Below are 16,729 nucleotides of genomic sequence, written 5' to 3'. Positions count from 1 at the left end.
AAACAAAGGTCTTTTTTGAACTTCCCTTCATACTTCCCTGCCAGTGCATCATGCTTTGCAAGAGGCCATTGCTTTGGCTGTAGATAGGTCCTGCCTAAGTGTTAAGTTTAAGCAACAAATAAAGATAACGATTACTTGCAGAGAAGGAGGCAAGGGCATGAACTCAGAGAGAGCTTCAGTAGTACCTGAAGTGTTTTTTTTTGCATGGCTGTGGGGTACACAAATTTCATCATGATATATATGATATTTATTGTCATATATCATATATTATGGGTATTATATTATCTTGAATTTGCTACTTATCATCTCCATGCTTATATTGTCTATAAATAACACTGTATTTTGAATATTTTCAGGCTTTATATATGTGGAATTATCAAATCTTATGTACCCTTCTACTATACCTACTTTTTTTGCTTGACATCTTTTGAGATTTGTCTATATTGACACATGTGATTTTAGACTTATCTATTAATATTCCATTTTATAAAAAAACACAATCGAGGTATGCTTTCTGCTACTGATGGACATTTAGATTGTTTCCTACTTTTCACTCATACAAACACTGCTTTAACAAATCATCTGATATATAGCTCCTCGTGCACAGCGCAAAAGATATTTCAGGGTGGACTTACTAGGCCATAGGGTACATACACTTTTCACTTTGCTAGGTATTGCCATCTCTCTCCTTAGAGGGATTCTTCTGTTTTACTTTCTTACTAGCAGTGCATGTGAGTTGATGCTGGTCCACAATTTTTCCAACTCTTGATAGCATTATTCAGGCTTTCCCCTCTGCCCAGACCCCTAGAAAAGATGGGAGGCAATTGAGGAAGAGAGAGGGCAAAGTTCTACAATTAGGACAAGAATGTCAGCTCTGGGGAACTTCTTGTTACATTTATTTTAATGAGAAAAAAGATTTTATTCCCTGTTTTGGTGAAAATAGTGTTTAGACTTCTGTGGGGAAACTTAGATTTTTACTCTGAAGTAGAGGAGTTTTTTCCCCTATTTGCATATTTGGCAAATAGGGAGACTAGACTAGTTAGCAAGCTTATGTTCTAAATGTTCACTTGTGGTAATAGTTATTTTTAAATGTTTTAAATAGCATGGAGCATTGAGTTTATTCTTATTGCTTTTCAAAGTTTTGAATTTGTTAAAATGAATCAAATTTGAAATGTGACATAACTTTATGGATAGAGATTGATCATAATTATTTGCCACTCTAATATGCATTTTGTAATGGGAAAATAAGTGATGAGAAATGTGTTTACCTTTTAAAACAAATAAGAAAAGCCATAAAGAGTAACTTTGGTCATTTAATGTTATCTCTTGTGTTCATAGGTGGGAAAGGAGAAGTTCCACAAATCTCAGCATTTGAGCTATTTAAATAATGTTAGGATGCTGCTGAGTGAAGGCAAACCTGGAATAGGTGGAGAACCCCTTCTCGGGGAAAAGATGAAGCCTAAATACAGTGTATTTACTAAAGAAATTGGAAGTGACGTACCGTCCTGGGTAGCTTTTGATAGACAGGTAAGTCACATGACATTGGGAGAAATGCAATCTTAAAATGTTACATGTACTAAATATTAAGTATATTTGAGAAAATAAGAGGCCTCAATATAAATGTTAAAGCTATAAGTCTGAAAAGACACATTTGAGAACAAAAGTACCCTAAACAAAGAGAAGTTATCGCGGCTCCTGTTTCTGACCAGGCACATTGGTTGCAGGAGGCCAAATGTTCACCTTTGTTGATTAATGCTTATCAACCTTTCTCGCATCTTCTCCCCCCAACAGGATAAGCTATCCTTCTATAGATACTGAGAGTCTGGCCAGGTTGGTCAGAGGACCAAAGGGTGACTTGGCAAGCATTCTAAAAGTGAAGGAAGGAAGTATCATTATTAGATAAGAGTCTGATCTTAATGTGTGTGTTTGTACACATAACACACACATATACTGGCATATTGACATTTGCAAAAGGTAATTCATTTGAATATCTTTAAAAGGGTACTGAGGTCAAAGGGGAAAATACCAAGGTGATCAATTATTTCCCATAAGGCAGTTATGTGGATATGCTGTGTTTACTGACAATCCTGTATCACTGTCCTCTGTTCTCTTCTCCAAAAAAGAACCTGTTATTAGATTATTTAGGCTCTGTAATTAAAAAATAATTCAGGATTGGACAAGAATTTAAACCTTAGCATACTATTTATCAGGTGGTTTTTAGTAGCTTTAACATAGATTGATTGACAATACTTTGATTCTAATTAAAATGTTTTCCAGTTTGGTAGAAGTGACATATCCTATGTAATCAGTGTTAGGGACAATCAGTTAGAGCACATATTTTTTTGAAGCCCGGTGCTGACACTTATGGAGATCTTAACAGACTGCAGGGAAGCTTCTTTTCCAGGAAACCATCTCTATATCGAACATGGACCATTACTCTCTCTCTCTCTCTCTCTCTCTCTCTCTCTCTCTCTCTCTCTCTCTCTCCCTCCCTCTCTCTATTATTTTCAGTACCTGGCTCAGTGCTGACCCAGAGTTCAGAATTAATTTATGGGCTGACTTATTTGGATGGATCATGCATGGTTTCCTGTTAATATCAATCTTATAGGTGTTTGGATATCACCATTCTATAATATTTGATTTGGCTAGGGCCAAAGAAAAGATTTCACTTTTACTTCTTGTGTCAAAAAAGAAAATTGAAACTAATCCACTGCTGACTAAGCAATGTTGTAGGCCACAATATATTAAACTATTCTCTTGCATTTAAAGTTGAAAATTCCTTTCAGTTCATGTTTTTCTCAATATGCAATATGTACCTTTCAAGCCTATTTTAGAGCCCTTTAATTACTTCTAAAATTATGTAGAATATTTTATGAAGTTGGAATAATTTTAGCTTTCAACTACTTTAGAAAATGAAGAGCTTCTCATTTTAGGCCTAACTAAATGGAACATAATTCTTTCAGTTATATTATTGGTCAACTTCAATTAAATATTCATTGAGCTTTAAACAAGATGCTAAGACTATGAAATATTTACATGTTCTGATGAGATTGTGAACTACAGGTTGGATCCTGGTTAATATCCATAACAAATTATAAAGTGCTTTCTAGATTCATAGTTCAACAAAACAAGTCAGTACCTGTTAACCATTTTTCTTAAAAATGAGACATTTTCAATTCATTGTCAATTTTTCCAATAGCTTTTAATCATAATAATATATCTAGCGTTACATTCTCAAACAATGCAAAGTAGAAGTAAAGGCAGTTCCTTAAAAAGTATATCAAAATTAATATTTGTAGTAGATGTTCTTGGTGCCCATCCAGATCCACATTTAGGGCCATCCTATCCCAGCTGTAGCAAGTTCTCACATCTATAACCCCTTATGAATGTCACTCTTAGCCATTGGGCATTGATTGCATTATGCAGAGAAACCTGAGAGGTTACACTATCCCCTTCACCACAAGAGTTGGCAGCAAAAGCTTAACCGATTTGTCAAGAGTAAAAAGCTGAGCTTCTTCAAGGCAAGCACCTCTGTATTCCGATATAGGCTCATAGCCCCTGTGCATCTGGCCAAGGCAGATCTTCATGTGAGAATGCATCCTTGCTTGGTTCATTTCCCTTCCTTTAGCTGTTCAATTTGCTCCCTTCCAGTTTCTCCTATGAGTGTGCTGGTGACAAATCACATACATCTAAATCCATTTCAGGCTATGCTTCTGTGTAGCCTAGCCTAAGACAACATCCCATTTTTTTTCCATAATTCTAAAAGTGACCATCAAAATGCTCTGCTGAGGCCAATCATCAAATTACAAGCAGAGAAGATGATAATTGTAGTCACCAAAAAGAGCCAGCATTTATTATCCTATATAGCCTCCATTGCAGACATTTCTAGCTGTTTTATTCTCTACTCCCCTGCCCTTCATTCTTACAGAGAGAACACCAGTTTTATTCAGGCCGGAGAGGTGACCACTTAAAAGCATTCACTTTCCCAGGCTCCCAGGCTCCTTGCTACTAGAGCTGCCACATGACTCATCTGGCCAATGATACATGAGTTAAGGTTTATTGTGTGTGGCTCCTGGGAAAGTTATTTTCCTCAGGAGTCAGGCTCAGCTGACATGTTTTTCCTGCCCACAACTAGGACATAATTTCTAAGGGCACAGCAGACATCTTGTGAGCACAGCAGAAATAAAGAGGACTTAGAGCCCTGCTGACATCATGGAGCTACCGTTTTCAGGCCTGGGCTGTCTCTCTTTGAACTTCTTGCTATATGAGAAAAATCAGCCCCTATTTTAGAGATTCTCAACCCAAGGAGGCCTTTGGAAATGTGTGGAGATGTTTTGGGTTATCACAATGACTGGGGGTATCACTGGGCTAGGTTGAGGCAAGCGAGGCACTTGTCTTGGGTGCAAAATTTAAGGATCCCCCAAAACTCAGTAATCAAGCTAGATAACATGTTACTGTTTTAATGAAATATCTTAAAAATTGAAGGGAAAAATTCATGATCAGTAAAATGTCAACATTTTAAATACAGAATCAGTAACTGCCATGCTGAGCCATATTGGAGCCTGAGGCAAAAAAGGAAGAATCAGTAATACTGATTCTATCTTATTTAACATTTTGACATATCGTGTCCATCCTGAATTTTTGCATTAATTTTGATGTTTTAAATTGCTTGCCCCGGAGCCAGCAGTGACCAGGATGTGCTGCTGCTATTGAGTAGCTGGGGGTCAACCATGTATTTTACATCCTGCAGTGTGGGAAGGGCAACCCCACAGTGGAGACAATGTTCTACCTGAAATGCCAGTACTGCTGCCGTTGAGAAACACACCCTAATTGCTTAAAATCCCTAGTATTGGGAGGATTTATGCAAACAGCCAGGCATAATTTTGCCTCATATTGCATCCACCCCCAAAGACTAGTTTATTTATTTTTTTACTGAATTCCTTAAAATACAAACAAGCACATATTCACTCACACTAATTATCTTTAGTCATCATCCCAGTGCCTCCATGAGGAAGAAGCAAATGTGGATGATTGTTCTCTATAAATGAGGAATCATTTATAAGAAGTGGGGCGGGAGCCAGGGTTGAAGGCACTGGAACTGTCATGTAATGCTAACCTTAAAAATCAAATAGTCATTTATTTTACCAGTAAAAATGAGTTTATTCAGGAATAGCAGAGGAATTGCAATTTGGGACTTGCAAACTATGGCAAACCATAGGCAAGTCCAGAGAATAAAGGAGGGGAGTGTTACTTTATAAGGAAAAGGAGGAAGTTGGGAGGGGTGGTTGTGAGCGAAAGTCCATTGGAGGAGATTGAGAGTTCGTGGTGGTGATGGCTTCTCATTGGCTGAATTGTTACTAGGCAAGGAGAAAATCTTCCTTCCTCCTACTGGAGTAGTAAAGAAAGCCTCTTCCTATTGGGAAGTACAGGTATGTTTCTTCCTGTTGGAGTCTGCAGATGGCAGTGGCCTTAGTATATGAGAGCTATCTGTTCAGGTTTCCTGACTCTGATGATTTTAAATGAGGTTTCCTTTATTCACTTTCACGTAACTCTCTTTGTGATTGTAGTTTAGTCACTTTACCTCTCTGAGCCTCAATTTTCTTGACTGTAATGTAGGGCTTGTCTAGCAGATCTCTAATGTCATTTTACCATACCCAATACTTTAGTCTTGGTTTGTGACATTTAGTCTATGACTAAAGGCAGATTCAGCTTGTTCATCCTAGAACTGAACCCAGACCCTGGATCTCCTGGCATAGGTCTTTCTAATTATACCAGGCACCTTATTGCTTCATTATTAATTGAAATTTGACATTTAGTAGTTTATGCTATGCTTCTGTTGCTATCGTATATGATCTATTATTAGCTGCTGTTATCCAAAAGTCAGACTAGTTAGAAATTTTCAAATGACTGAAGGTTTTTTCGTGACTTTTGCCTGGATGTTAAACACCATTTACATCAACTCTACAATTATGCTCTTATTTTTTTTATTTGTCAGTGGCTTCTAGTTAGCCTAATTTGTTTGCTATTTTGCAAATGACTATTATAGTTAAGTGGCAAGATAAAGGTCGATCCTATGGGTTATGTGTGCCTTTAAAAATGTTATTTCATTTTTCCATGTATTGTAAACATAATAATTATAACCAAAATAACTGACCACAGAATTAGAATTTTAATAACTTTGCATTTGACAGTGGGTTTGTGGTGAGCTGATTATGTAGTACTGTGTGAATTTTGAATTTATTTTGAACAAAATAAAAATAAATTTATAAAATATAATTTGATCTCTTAGGTCACCTTGATTTTTTTAATTGAACAGGTTGATTTATTACTCATTACAGTGAGGGAAAACACCCTGAATCACCAGGGGATGTCTAAGTAAGCATGAGTTAGAAAAGACTTATTATAGGATTTGGGCTTGTGTTAGGTGATTTTGGGGAAGGCTTAAGGAAGTGGGGCCTTGCTCTGGATTGGTTGCTATCAAGAAGCTGAGATGCTTTTACGATTGTGTGTCTTAATCTCACTTATAGTGAGAGAAGACTAGAGCAAAGCTACAGCTCTAATTGGGAGAGAAGCAGCCATCACTCTTGTGAGCTAGGAGAGTGGGACGTTTGACATTTCAAGGCTTGGACAATGTTCATATTCTGTCTGTGTTCAGACACGGTTATGGAATTGTCTTGGTTTTATCTTGATCTATCACAGTCACAGACTGATCTTGTCTGAGATAGGTGTTCTCTGAAAGTGTTCATAAACAATAGGAGAACACCAAGGCCTTGCTGTGGCTGCCACCCCAGCTTGTAGGAGCACCAACGCCAACTGATAATGCCAGACTGGCTCCTGGATATCGGGTTGCTTTTCTCTTTCTCACCCAATGCTAGCCAAAATTTTTAATTTTCCTATAGGGGGATCAAGGAGCAATCAAGTACATTAGAATTTCATATGATTAGCAAAGAACAATACATGAATATAGATTCTTGAAGTTTTGCCTAAAGCCAATTGGGAATGTTATAAAATATAATCAGAGTATATAAAAATAAAATACAATTACAATTTTAAAAATAACTGAAATATGTGTCAGATATTATACATTTAAACCATACTCGAATTTTCAAATGAAAAATTTTCCATAGATTTATGTAATTTCCAAATTGTCTGAATTCTTTAGAATCATTTCATAAAAGACATCAATAATGTATAATTATAACACAATGCAATTGCAATGCACTGCAGTTTAAATCTCATGTTTTACATCACAATTCCATAAATCTTGAGCTATTTAGTTCTAAAGGAGAAATCAAAGGGGTTGCCTGAAATCAAACACGTCATACCCCAAATTTCCAACTATGCATTCTGCATTTATCACTAGGATTAAAACTCAAAATTCTTTAAATTTATGTTAAAATGTTAAAGTTTAAAATCTTGTCATACGATATGGGTTTCTCTGATCTTTTGAAATTCTAAAGGCATTTAATAAAAAATCCCAAAATTTGGAATAAATGTTTTTGGAATAAAAAGAAAGATTTGCAAATGAGTCTCTTATTAAAGAAGAGAGAGTTCTTCTCTCTTTTCTAATACCTAGATTTTATTTATTAGACAAAATTTTAAGACTCCCCCCTCAGGCCTAAACTTTTTATCAATAACTAGGCCTGTGGCTTATTCGCATTAGCTTAAAGTTAAAATTGTCTTTTTGAGCTTAAACTTGAGTAGATACCACTACATACCCATTAGGATGGCTACAATTTAAAAAGACTGACAAATACTTAGTGTTGGCAAGAATGTGGAGAATCTAGAACTTTCAAACATTCCTGGTAGGAATGTAAAGTGATACTACTATTTTGGAGGACAGTTTGGCACTTTCTTAAACAGGTAAAATTACCACATGACTCAGTAATTCCAGTCCTATCAATCTTTCTAAGAGAAATTAAAACATATGTTCACATAAAAATTTATATGTGAATGATATAGCATTGTTATTCATAATAGCCCAAAACAGGTAACAACCCAAATGCCCAACCGATGAATGGATAAATAAAATGTGGTATGCAATGGGAACTATTGAGCAATGTACAGAAATTACTGAGATTATATATACATATACACATACATGTGTATAACAACATGGATGAGCCTCAAAAACATACTAAGTGAAGGAAAGCAGACATAGAAGACTTCATATTGTATGATTCCATCTATCTGAAATCCTAGATAAGGCAATTACATCAGAGAAAGTAGATCAGTAGTTGTTTGGGGCTGGCAGTGGGAGTGGGAACTTTTGGGGGCTGATGGAAATGTTCTAAACTGGAGTGTGGGGATGATTATACAACTGTATAAATTTATGAAAAGTTGTTGAACTATATACTTATAAGAGGCAAATTTTAAAGTGTATAAATTATAGTTATATATATTAGTTTGCTAGGACTGCCATAACAAAATACTTTCACTGGGTGCCTTAAACCACAGAAATTTATTTTCTCACAGTTCTGGAGCTTGGAAGTCTAGGTGTTGACAGGGTTGATTTCTCTTAAGGTCTCTCTCATGTGCTTGCAGATAGCCACCGTCTTGCTGCCTCTTTACATAGTTGTCTTCTGTGCACACTGATTTTTTTTTAACATGAAATCTTTGTCATGTGTGACATTTCAGTTCACAAATTAGGAAGTAGTAGTTGCTATTTGTTTTGTTGACTTATAGTTTAGGCTGATTTATATTCTGTTCTGAATTTTTAATCTATAATGTTTTTGTACTTTCCCCTTCTAAATTTAGACCAGCTGCAAGTTTATTGGAAACATTTAAACATTTATTTACCTTCCTCAATTTTGTATTTTCAGGATTCTACCCTATAATAAACTCATCACTTTGTAACATTGATGGTGGGTGATAGTACAAATACTAACTGTACAATCTGTGTTCTTTTTAAAAAAATATTTTTGAAATCACAAAAATGGTCCAAGACAGTTCCTGTGTACTCTTTCCTCAGCTTTCCTCAATGATGACATCTTACATAACCATAGTACATTATCAAAACCAGGAAATTGACATTGGTGTCATATTAAACTTGCAGACCTTATTTGAATTTCACCAGTTTTTAGATGCACTCATATTTTCTCCTTAGTTTATGGTTCTATGAAATTTTATCACATGTATAGATTTATGTAACAAACATCATAATAAGGATACATAATAACTGTATTTCTTTGGATTTTTATCGAGTCTTTATTTTAATCAACTTTTTCGAGGTAAACCTTATTTTAATATTTCAAATCAACTTTATTGAGGTGTAATTTATATATAGTAAAATATGCCCATTTTAAGCATACAGTTCCACAAATCCCGACAACTGTATGCATCTGTGTGACTACCACCCCAGACAACATATAGAATACCTCTACCACCCCAGAAAGTTCTCTCATGCCCCCTTTCATTCAGCCCTCTGCCATTGCTCTGACTTCCCTTACTGTAGATTAGTTTTGCCGATTCTTGAACTTCATATAAGTAGAATCTTACAGTGTGTCCTCTTTGGCATCTGGCTCACTGTTTGGGATTTAAGACTTGAGGCACAGCTTTGATAATATGTATGTATGTAAACAAGTGCAGCCAATTCATGTAATAAAATACACCATGGCAGATTTCTGGGTATTTGTATAATTGGTTTTCATCCTTTGGATTCATATCCCTGTATTTTTGAATATGCTAGTTCTATTTTTTTTCAAATACATTACTCTCCCAACCCCTTTCAGAGGTTTTTAAACATTTTAAGATGTTGGAATTGTTCATATCCTTATTTTAATTATGCTCCTCTTTAAATACCTTTTTTGACTATGAAATTCATTGTACTGTTTAGTGTGGTAATAGTTCTTTTAATAAAGAATATTCTCCAGTGACACATGTCATTATCATAAAACTTTATCAGAAGTATAAATAATTGAAGGAGCATGGTAGTTTATTCTAGGACATCAGAAATGGGAGGTAGCAGGGAGGGCATGAATGCCACATAATTCAAAGGGAGGCAGAAATGCTTATCTCTTTTCAAAGTTGTCCCATTTCTTTTTCTTAAGCCCCATCTCTCAATCTCCTTACCCTTTTACCTTTCATTCTTTTGACATTTTCTCTATTTCTTTTTCTCTTTCGTTGGCCTTTGCCAGTCTCTTCATCCTCATTCTCTTTACTTTCATCAATTTCTATTCATCTTACATTGTGAGTGCCTTATTTACCTTTTTTCCCTTTCCCTACTTCATCTTCCTCTGCTTCAGGCCTTGCAATTACTGACTTCTCCTGTTTCCTTTTCAGAGAGTACCACCACCACCACCATCAGGGGCTTTTCCCTTCCCTTTGACCCTGCAGTTGGACCCAGGGTTCATGTCTCTCCAAATGGAGTGTTGTTTGAAATGAATTCTATGTACAGTGGTCAGGGTATTCCTTGGGAATATGATCTTCCCGCAATTTCCCCCTACAGGGAAGCTCTGGGTGTAATGGGGGAGAGCAAGGCTTTTCAGTTAAACAGATGGATCTAGAACCTGGATTTACTATTTATTACCTATTTCATCTTTTAATCAACTTTATTGAGGTAACCCTTATGTTTCGAATCAATTTTATTGAGGTGTAATTTATATGTGATAAAATGTCCATTTTAAGTATACAGTTTTTAACCTCTCTTGGTCTTAATTCCTTCATCTGTCAAGTAAGATTAATAAACCCATCTCAGAATTCCTGTGAGCATCAGATGGACAATGCATGTCAAGTACCCTGCTTATTGTTGGTAGTCATGAAGAATTAACTCTCCTCCTTTGCCTAATACTTGGTTTATTTTCTTACATGGGGTAGGGGGGGTGGTGTTCCTAGGAAAAGTTAAGCATAAACTGGGACTATCCCAGTCCTCACCTGCGCTGCAGGATTTTTGCATTTTTCTTTGGCATGAATTCCAGCACATTCCAGAAGAATAAGTTTGGAGATGCCGCCCACAATTGAGACCAGTGAGTTATAAAATGTAGCCATTAAGCTATTGATACTTTGCTCTTCCCAATTGTTCTCCAGTGTTGCATTTGTGCAGTGGATATTAGGGTAGTTTAAAAAGTCTTATTTAAATAAATTTTGTCATGTCTTTTGTTTTTGCAAATTCACTTAATGGCTTTTTAGGAGGAAAGGTGATACATAACTACCTTTATTATTTTATTTTTTTATTATTTGGGACTAATAGAAGTGAGTAATAGACTGCTACAACTGTGTGTACATTCTAATTATTCTGAACTTGTTCTCAAAGATTTTACACTATCATCATCTAGGTTCTAGAAACTCCATGTAGGCCCTTTTATGTTTAATTAAAATGTTACTTCCTTTGAAGTTTGCCCTGTTCTTCCCTCCTTTTTAGCTTAAAATGTAAAATCTGTTTTGAGTGTTTTTTATTTTCCGTCTGGTTCTACTTGCTGATTTTTTAAAAATGCCTATAGCACCTGGTATTCCTAGGTGGTCTCCCATTCAAGAATTAATCAGGCCCAACCCTGCTTAGCTTCCAAGATCAGATGAGATCCGGCACATTCAGGGTGGCATGGCTGTAGACGTGTTGATTTTTAAATCTAGCTTTTCAGGGCATTTATTTTTGCATTTGTGTTTGAATATCAAAAATAAAACTCTGTTTTCAGTTCTGGTCTCATCGGCTTTTAACAGTTAGCTTTATTAATTGATGCTTTGGTTCTTACTGTTATCCTCATTCCATAACAGTAATGTTCTGTGTGTTTCCAGCTTTCTCCTTTTCTCTATGCCCTGCTTGCTGCCAGATTCTTGGGCTTTGGGGAACATAGGAAAAGGAGAAGAGCTGGAGAGAAGTGGAGGGAGGAAGAAGGAGAGAGATACCGTAGACTAAGCTGATGGTGAGGAAATGTGGGACATATGAGAATCAAAAAAGAAGAGAAAGGCATTTTTTTTGAGGGGAAGTGTAGATATGGAGCATAAATTGGATCATCTTTAGAGTTTCTTCAGAGGTCTAAGATGAGACAGACTTTTCAATTGGTGTCGAATTGTCTGGCCTTTTCTTTGAACATACTACCAAGCTGAGACTTGTCCACATTGGCTCATTATTTGAGTTATATCAACATGTTGTCACTAAATTATATATTCGTATGTTCAAACAAGAGAACCACCGTTACCCTCTCTTTGTCACTGATCAGTTGATCCCAAGTCCTCTTTCATCTCCCTCTGAAATCCCCCTTTCGTCAGTCTCCAAGACTTCTGCTGTCATCCTAGTTTGTATCTTTTATCTAGATAGTAGCCTTTTCAATGACATCTCTGCCTTCAATCTGATTCCCTTTATCAGCTACCCACTCTGCTACAGAATTAACTTTCTAAAATGTTTAGAATCCTTTTACCTAACTTTGCACAGCCCAGGGACCTATCTTTTGGCTCTTGAACTTTGCTACTCTCATCTCTTCTGCTCTCTCTTCCCCACTCAGCCCTCAGCCACACAGAACAACTTGCAGGACCCTATGTTCCATATGCTACCATGCTGCTGTAACTTTGCACATGCTGTTCCCCCTCTATAGAGAATGCCCTTCCTCTCTGGTCCCTGTGTGCAGTTCTTCCTCCATCTCTCAGTCTTGAAGATCCATTTTAGAAGTCATCTCCTCGTAATGGCCCAGGTGATTTGGCCCTTCTTCCTACTGAGCATTTTCAAAACTGTTACAATAGCCTGTTTACTCTTCTGTGTGTCCTCCACTGAGCTGGAGTTTGGTGGGGATTTTGTGCTAGTTCAGGAAATAATGGTTAACTTCTGGCCTCTGAAGTTAGGCAGCTTGAGTTCTAATCCCAGCTGTCACATTCGCTTACCTGAGACCTTGGGTAAATTACTTAACCCCCTAAAACAAAGATCACAATATTATCTACTTTATAGATGTCTTTTGAGGAGTAAATGAGTTAGTGTGTGAAAGCACTTAACACACTGCCTGACCCATTATAACTTAGTATTAGCCATTTTTATTAATCTTTGGCTTCTCAGAGCCTAGCACAGTGCCTGACACATAGCAGGTGCTCAGTAATGTATCCTGCATGGATTTTAAAAACATTATTGAGTCTTTCCAAATGTTTTTTAGCTTTATCTCTAATGCAGTATAATTATTTGGCAGTACCATACTTTGTTTTGCAATTATTTGCATGTAGTTAAATCTCTTACTTGACTGTACAATCCTTGTAGCTGGAGAGATTGACTTATTGTGTTATACCCTCCACATAGATCTTTGAACTTAGCAGATGCTCTGTAAATGGGTTGGTCTGTATTAGTTTGGTTTTGATAAAGGAGCCTTTCCATATCAAGTATCCATTTTATGATCTCAGCTATTGATGCACTTGTAGGAATTAAATAATATACTTTGAAACCAGTAGGATAATCCAATATACTGGGTAGCCTAGTTTATTAATCATTACTAGAATCACGGATTGTATTGGAGAATGTAAAAGATATCTAAGCATCTTTCTTCTGACTCTTTGGGGTAGAATCCAGCCTTTTAATATATCTCAAAATGATGGTATGAAGGAGTATTTTTGCCCCAGTTGTCATATTATTTCCTCCGAATATATGTATATACTATTTGGTAAATTTCATATATATATTTTGTACTATTTTTCTTTATATTTTATATTCTAAGTACTATTTTTCTTTTGTATCTTTAACATTGAATATTTGAATATTTGTTTTTCGCTATTATGAAGCTCCATGATTAGCAATGTGATTTCCATTGGATAGGGTGACTCCCTTGTTCTAGTCCAAATTATTTTTCTAGGAAGTCTTATTTTAAACAGTGGATCTGAACTTCTCTTAGTAATATCAAGTATTTTTTAATTGCTTTGCTCAATAGATTCCATAAGGATGTGAAAAGACTAGTTTAAATGTGGTTTTGACAGTGTTTTTAAGCTTCCAGCTTTGCATCCTACACTGATTTATATATTATTCAGTATTTTTATACATTCATTTTCTCTCTAAAGCTCTGTTATATATACATCATTTTCTTACTCCTTTAAATAGTACTGCCCTGCCCTGTGGTTATCAAGTGTTGATTTTCTAATTTTGAAGCAAAGGTTAACCAACAAACAAAGAGTTTAAGTGGTTTGCACCAGTTATATGGTTGATTAGTGATGAAGCTAAAATAAGAATATTTTAACATTCTAGTTGCATCTCTTCTCCCTTTTATGCATTATAAAATCAGGTCTGAAGAAGAAGCAGACAAGTAAAAATAAATTTGATGAATGCTTATGCTGTCCATATAGGTACATTTCATTTTAAACCCTATTTAGTCATGAATATTTGAGCATAAATTATACATTTATGATATTTTTGTAATACATAGGATTATTTTAGAAGTCATCTTTCTATAATTTGTATTTTTTGTCATTCATTTATCCAACTTTACCTTATTGACCATCTCTTGTGTTCAAACTAAATGAGATTCAGATTCGTATAACTTAAATTTTCTTAAAATAAGATATGCCTATTTAAACACAGTATCCATAGGAACATAAATTTATCAAAAAAGAGACGTGAGAGGAAAAAAAGGGAATTTGGAGTGAGTTGAAATCTTGGGTATTGATATTTAGTTGAATCTCTCTACCTTCACAGTCCCAATTAAAATGACTGCAAAAATTTAAAATATGGAGAATAATATTTTTTTTGTGTGTGTGCATGTGTGTTGGAGGCCAGGAGTTCCATCTTCATGCTGCAAACTTTGATGAAGAATTTCCACTAGATACAGTGCAGATGGGATCATATTAAAGAAATATACCAAAACCAATGTTCAATTTCACTTCCTTAGAAAGTGACAAGAATTGAGTTGGGGGTTAGGACAATCTGTAGGGGCTTCTACTTGGTTTACTTCTACAACTATTGATGGATTAAGAGTGTCACTAGGAGGCCTAGAAATTGTCACACTGAGGGAAAAGCAGACTCTGAATTGACTCTGATGTAATAGGTGATACACATGAAGGACTGGCTACACATGTTCTATTTCAGGAGTGACAGATCAATTTATAAAATGTTGATATGGAAAAATTTCAAATTTTTCCTGCAGGGGACTATCCATAGCCCTTGTTCTCTCCCTACTTCTCTTAACATGCTATATATGAATTTCTATCAACCAGCCTCCCACCAAGAGGAGTCAGAACATTAGAATAGATAGTGAAGGATGGGGAAGAGAACCTACCCATCCTATTTTGGGGAAAACACCTGTCTGTATAGACTGCTCTTTGTTTAAGAGTGAACAAAGAAACCCAACAAAAGGTTTCTGAAAAGACTACAACATAAATGGAGGGGAACATAGTATTTAACAGGCAGAGGAAGAAAAATATTTATTTAAAAATATGTTTTCTATAGGGAAATGAATATTTTTAACTTTGATTTGTGCTTTCTGTTGAGTGCAAGTAAATAATAAAATAAAATAAGCAGTTAAAGTAGACTCCGTGAAGTGAAGGCTGGAAGGCTAAAATAGAACAAGAGAATACATTTAAAATATTGCTGAATGAGACTGTAGGCCAAAAAGCAAAGGGAGCTCACAGAAGGAGGAATAAGTGTGAGAAAACAAAAAAATACATTATATGTAGTAAAGAAAAAAATTGATACTGGAGAAAATGGGATGAATGGTGGAAAAGGCAAACTTGAGAAATTCTCCCAAAATGCAGAGAAAAAGGTCAGATATAATAAAAATGAGATAGGTATTGAAAGGTTGGACAGAGCACGGAATGGAGTTCTAATATACAGACAGTTGTTCCTAAAGAACTTGAAGTTAGATTAAAAGCAACTGAGTCAATTTCACATACCATAAGAAATTAATAAAAACAAGACTGACTTTGTGAATTATTAAAAGACATAGGTTTGTAGATAGAATGCCTATTGTGTACTACAGAAAACAACAAAAGAGAGACCAATAATTTGAAATATCCTGGCAATTTTGTGTTAATTTCAAGGATAAAGTAAAGAAATTACCAAGCATCCTGACAGAAAAAGTAGTTTATTCTCAAAGAAGGAGAAGTTGACATCAGTTTCTTTACACTATTAAATGCCAGAAGACAATGAAGCAATGCCTATAATTTTTAGGGTAAATGTTTGTGACCCAGAAATTCTAGACTCAGCCAAGGTATTATTCATTAGTGAAAGCAACAGAAAGATGTTCTCAGATATATAATTTCTCACAAATATTCCATCCACATACTTTTCCTGAGAAAGTGGCTTAAAGATGTACTTCAGCCAATTATAAAGCAGATTAAACAGTTCAACCATGGGAAATTCACGAAATAAAAGGATTAGTGGTAAGCAATAGAAACAGACTTATAATTATAAAATATAAAGTTCAAAACAGAATGTGAACATTTTAAATGTTTAATGGAAGATAAAAGAGTAATAAACAATAATACATTGAGTCTCAAATGCAAGATAAAGATATAAAAAAGAACAATATATTTCTTTTGTAAGGTGAGTTTCAGTATATATTTTTAGAATCAGTACTTGAACTGACAGTTCTCCAAAAAAATAAAGATAACAATGAATAGAGTTAAAATCTCTCAGTAAAGAGGGAAAAAAGCTTATATTTGTATCTTTTTCTCAGACCTGCAAACTCTGCTTAATAAACATATATACTTTGTGTTTTTAACTGTTTTTTAAAAAAAGACTAAGTAAAAATACAGCAGAACATGAATATTTTTTATAGGTTCATGATGGGATCTTGTGGTATGTTAATCTTCAGAGAGTATTGGAGGGAAAACA

At 35.3% G+C, this 16,729-nt stretch overlaps 1 protein-coding gene and 1 pseudogene across 1 annotated transcript in view; one reads left to right on the top strand and one right to left on the bottom strand.

Moving 5' to 3' along the window:
- The window catches only part of EFHC2 (EF-hand domain containing 2), a 173,235-nt gene that overhangs the window by 23,063 nt on the left and 133,443 nt on the right, over positions 1–16,729 (top strand). The window contains exon 2 of the mRNA XM_016166665.2: positions 1,339–1,527. Within this exon, the coding sequence (XP_016022151.2) occupies positions 1,339–1,527 (189 nt within the window). The remainder of the gene's footprint in view (positions 1–1,338; positions 1,528–16,729) is intronic.
- Positions 11,430–11,548, bottom strand: LOC118608313 (annotated as a pseudogene).

This window comes from Rousettus aegyptiacus, unplaced genomic scaffold (assembly GCF_014176215.1).
Source record: "Rousettus aegyptiacus isolate mRouAeg1 unplaced genomic scaffold, mRouAeg1.p scaffold_m13_p_9, whole genome shotgun sequence".
In the NCBI taxonomy this organism is placed as follows: domain Eukaryota; kingdom Metazoa; phylum Chordata; class Mammalia; order Chiroptera; family Pteropodidae; genus Rousettus; species Rousettus aegyptiacus.
The sequence above is the reverse complement of the archived record's forward strand: the minus strand, read 5'-3'. Positions and strand labels throughout refer to the sequence as shown.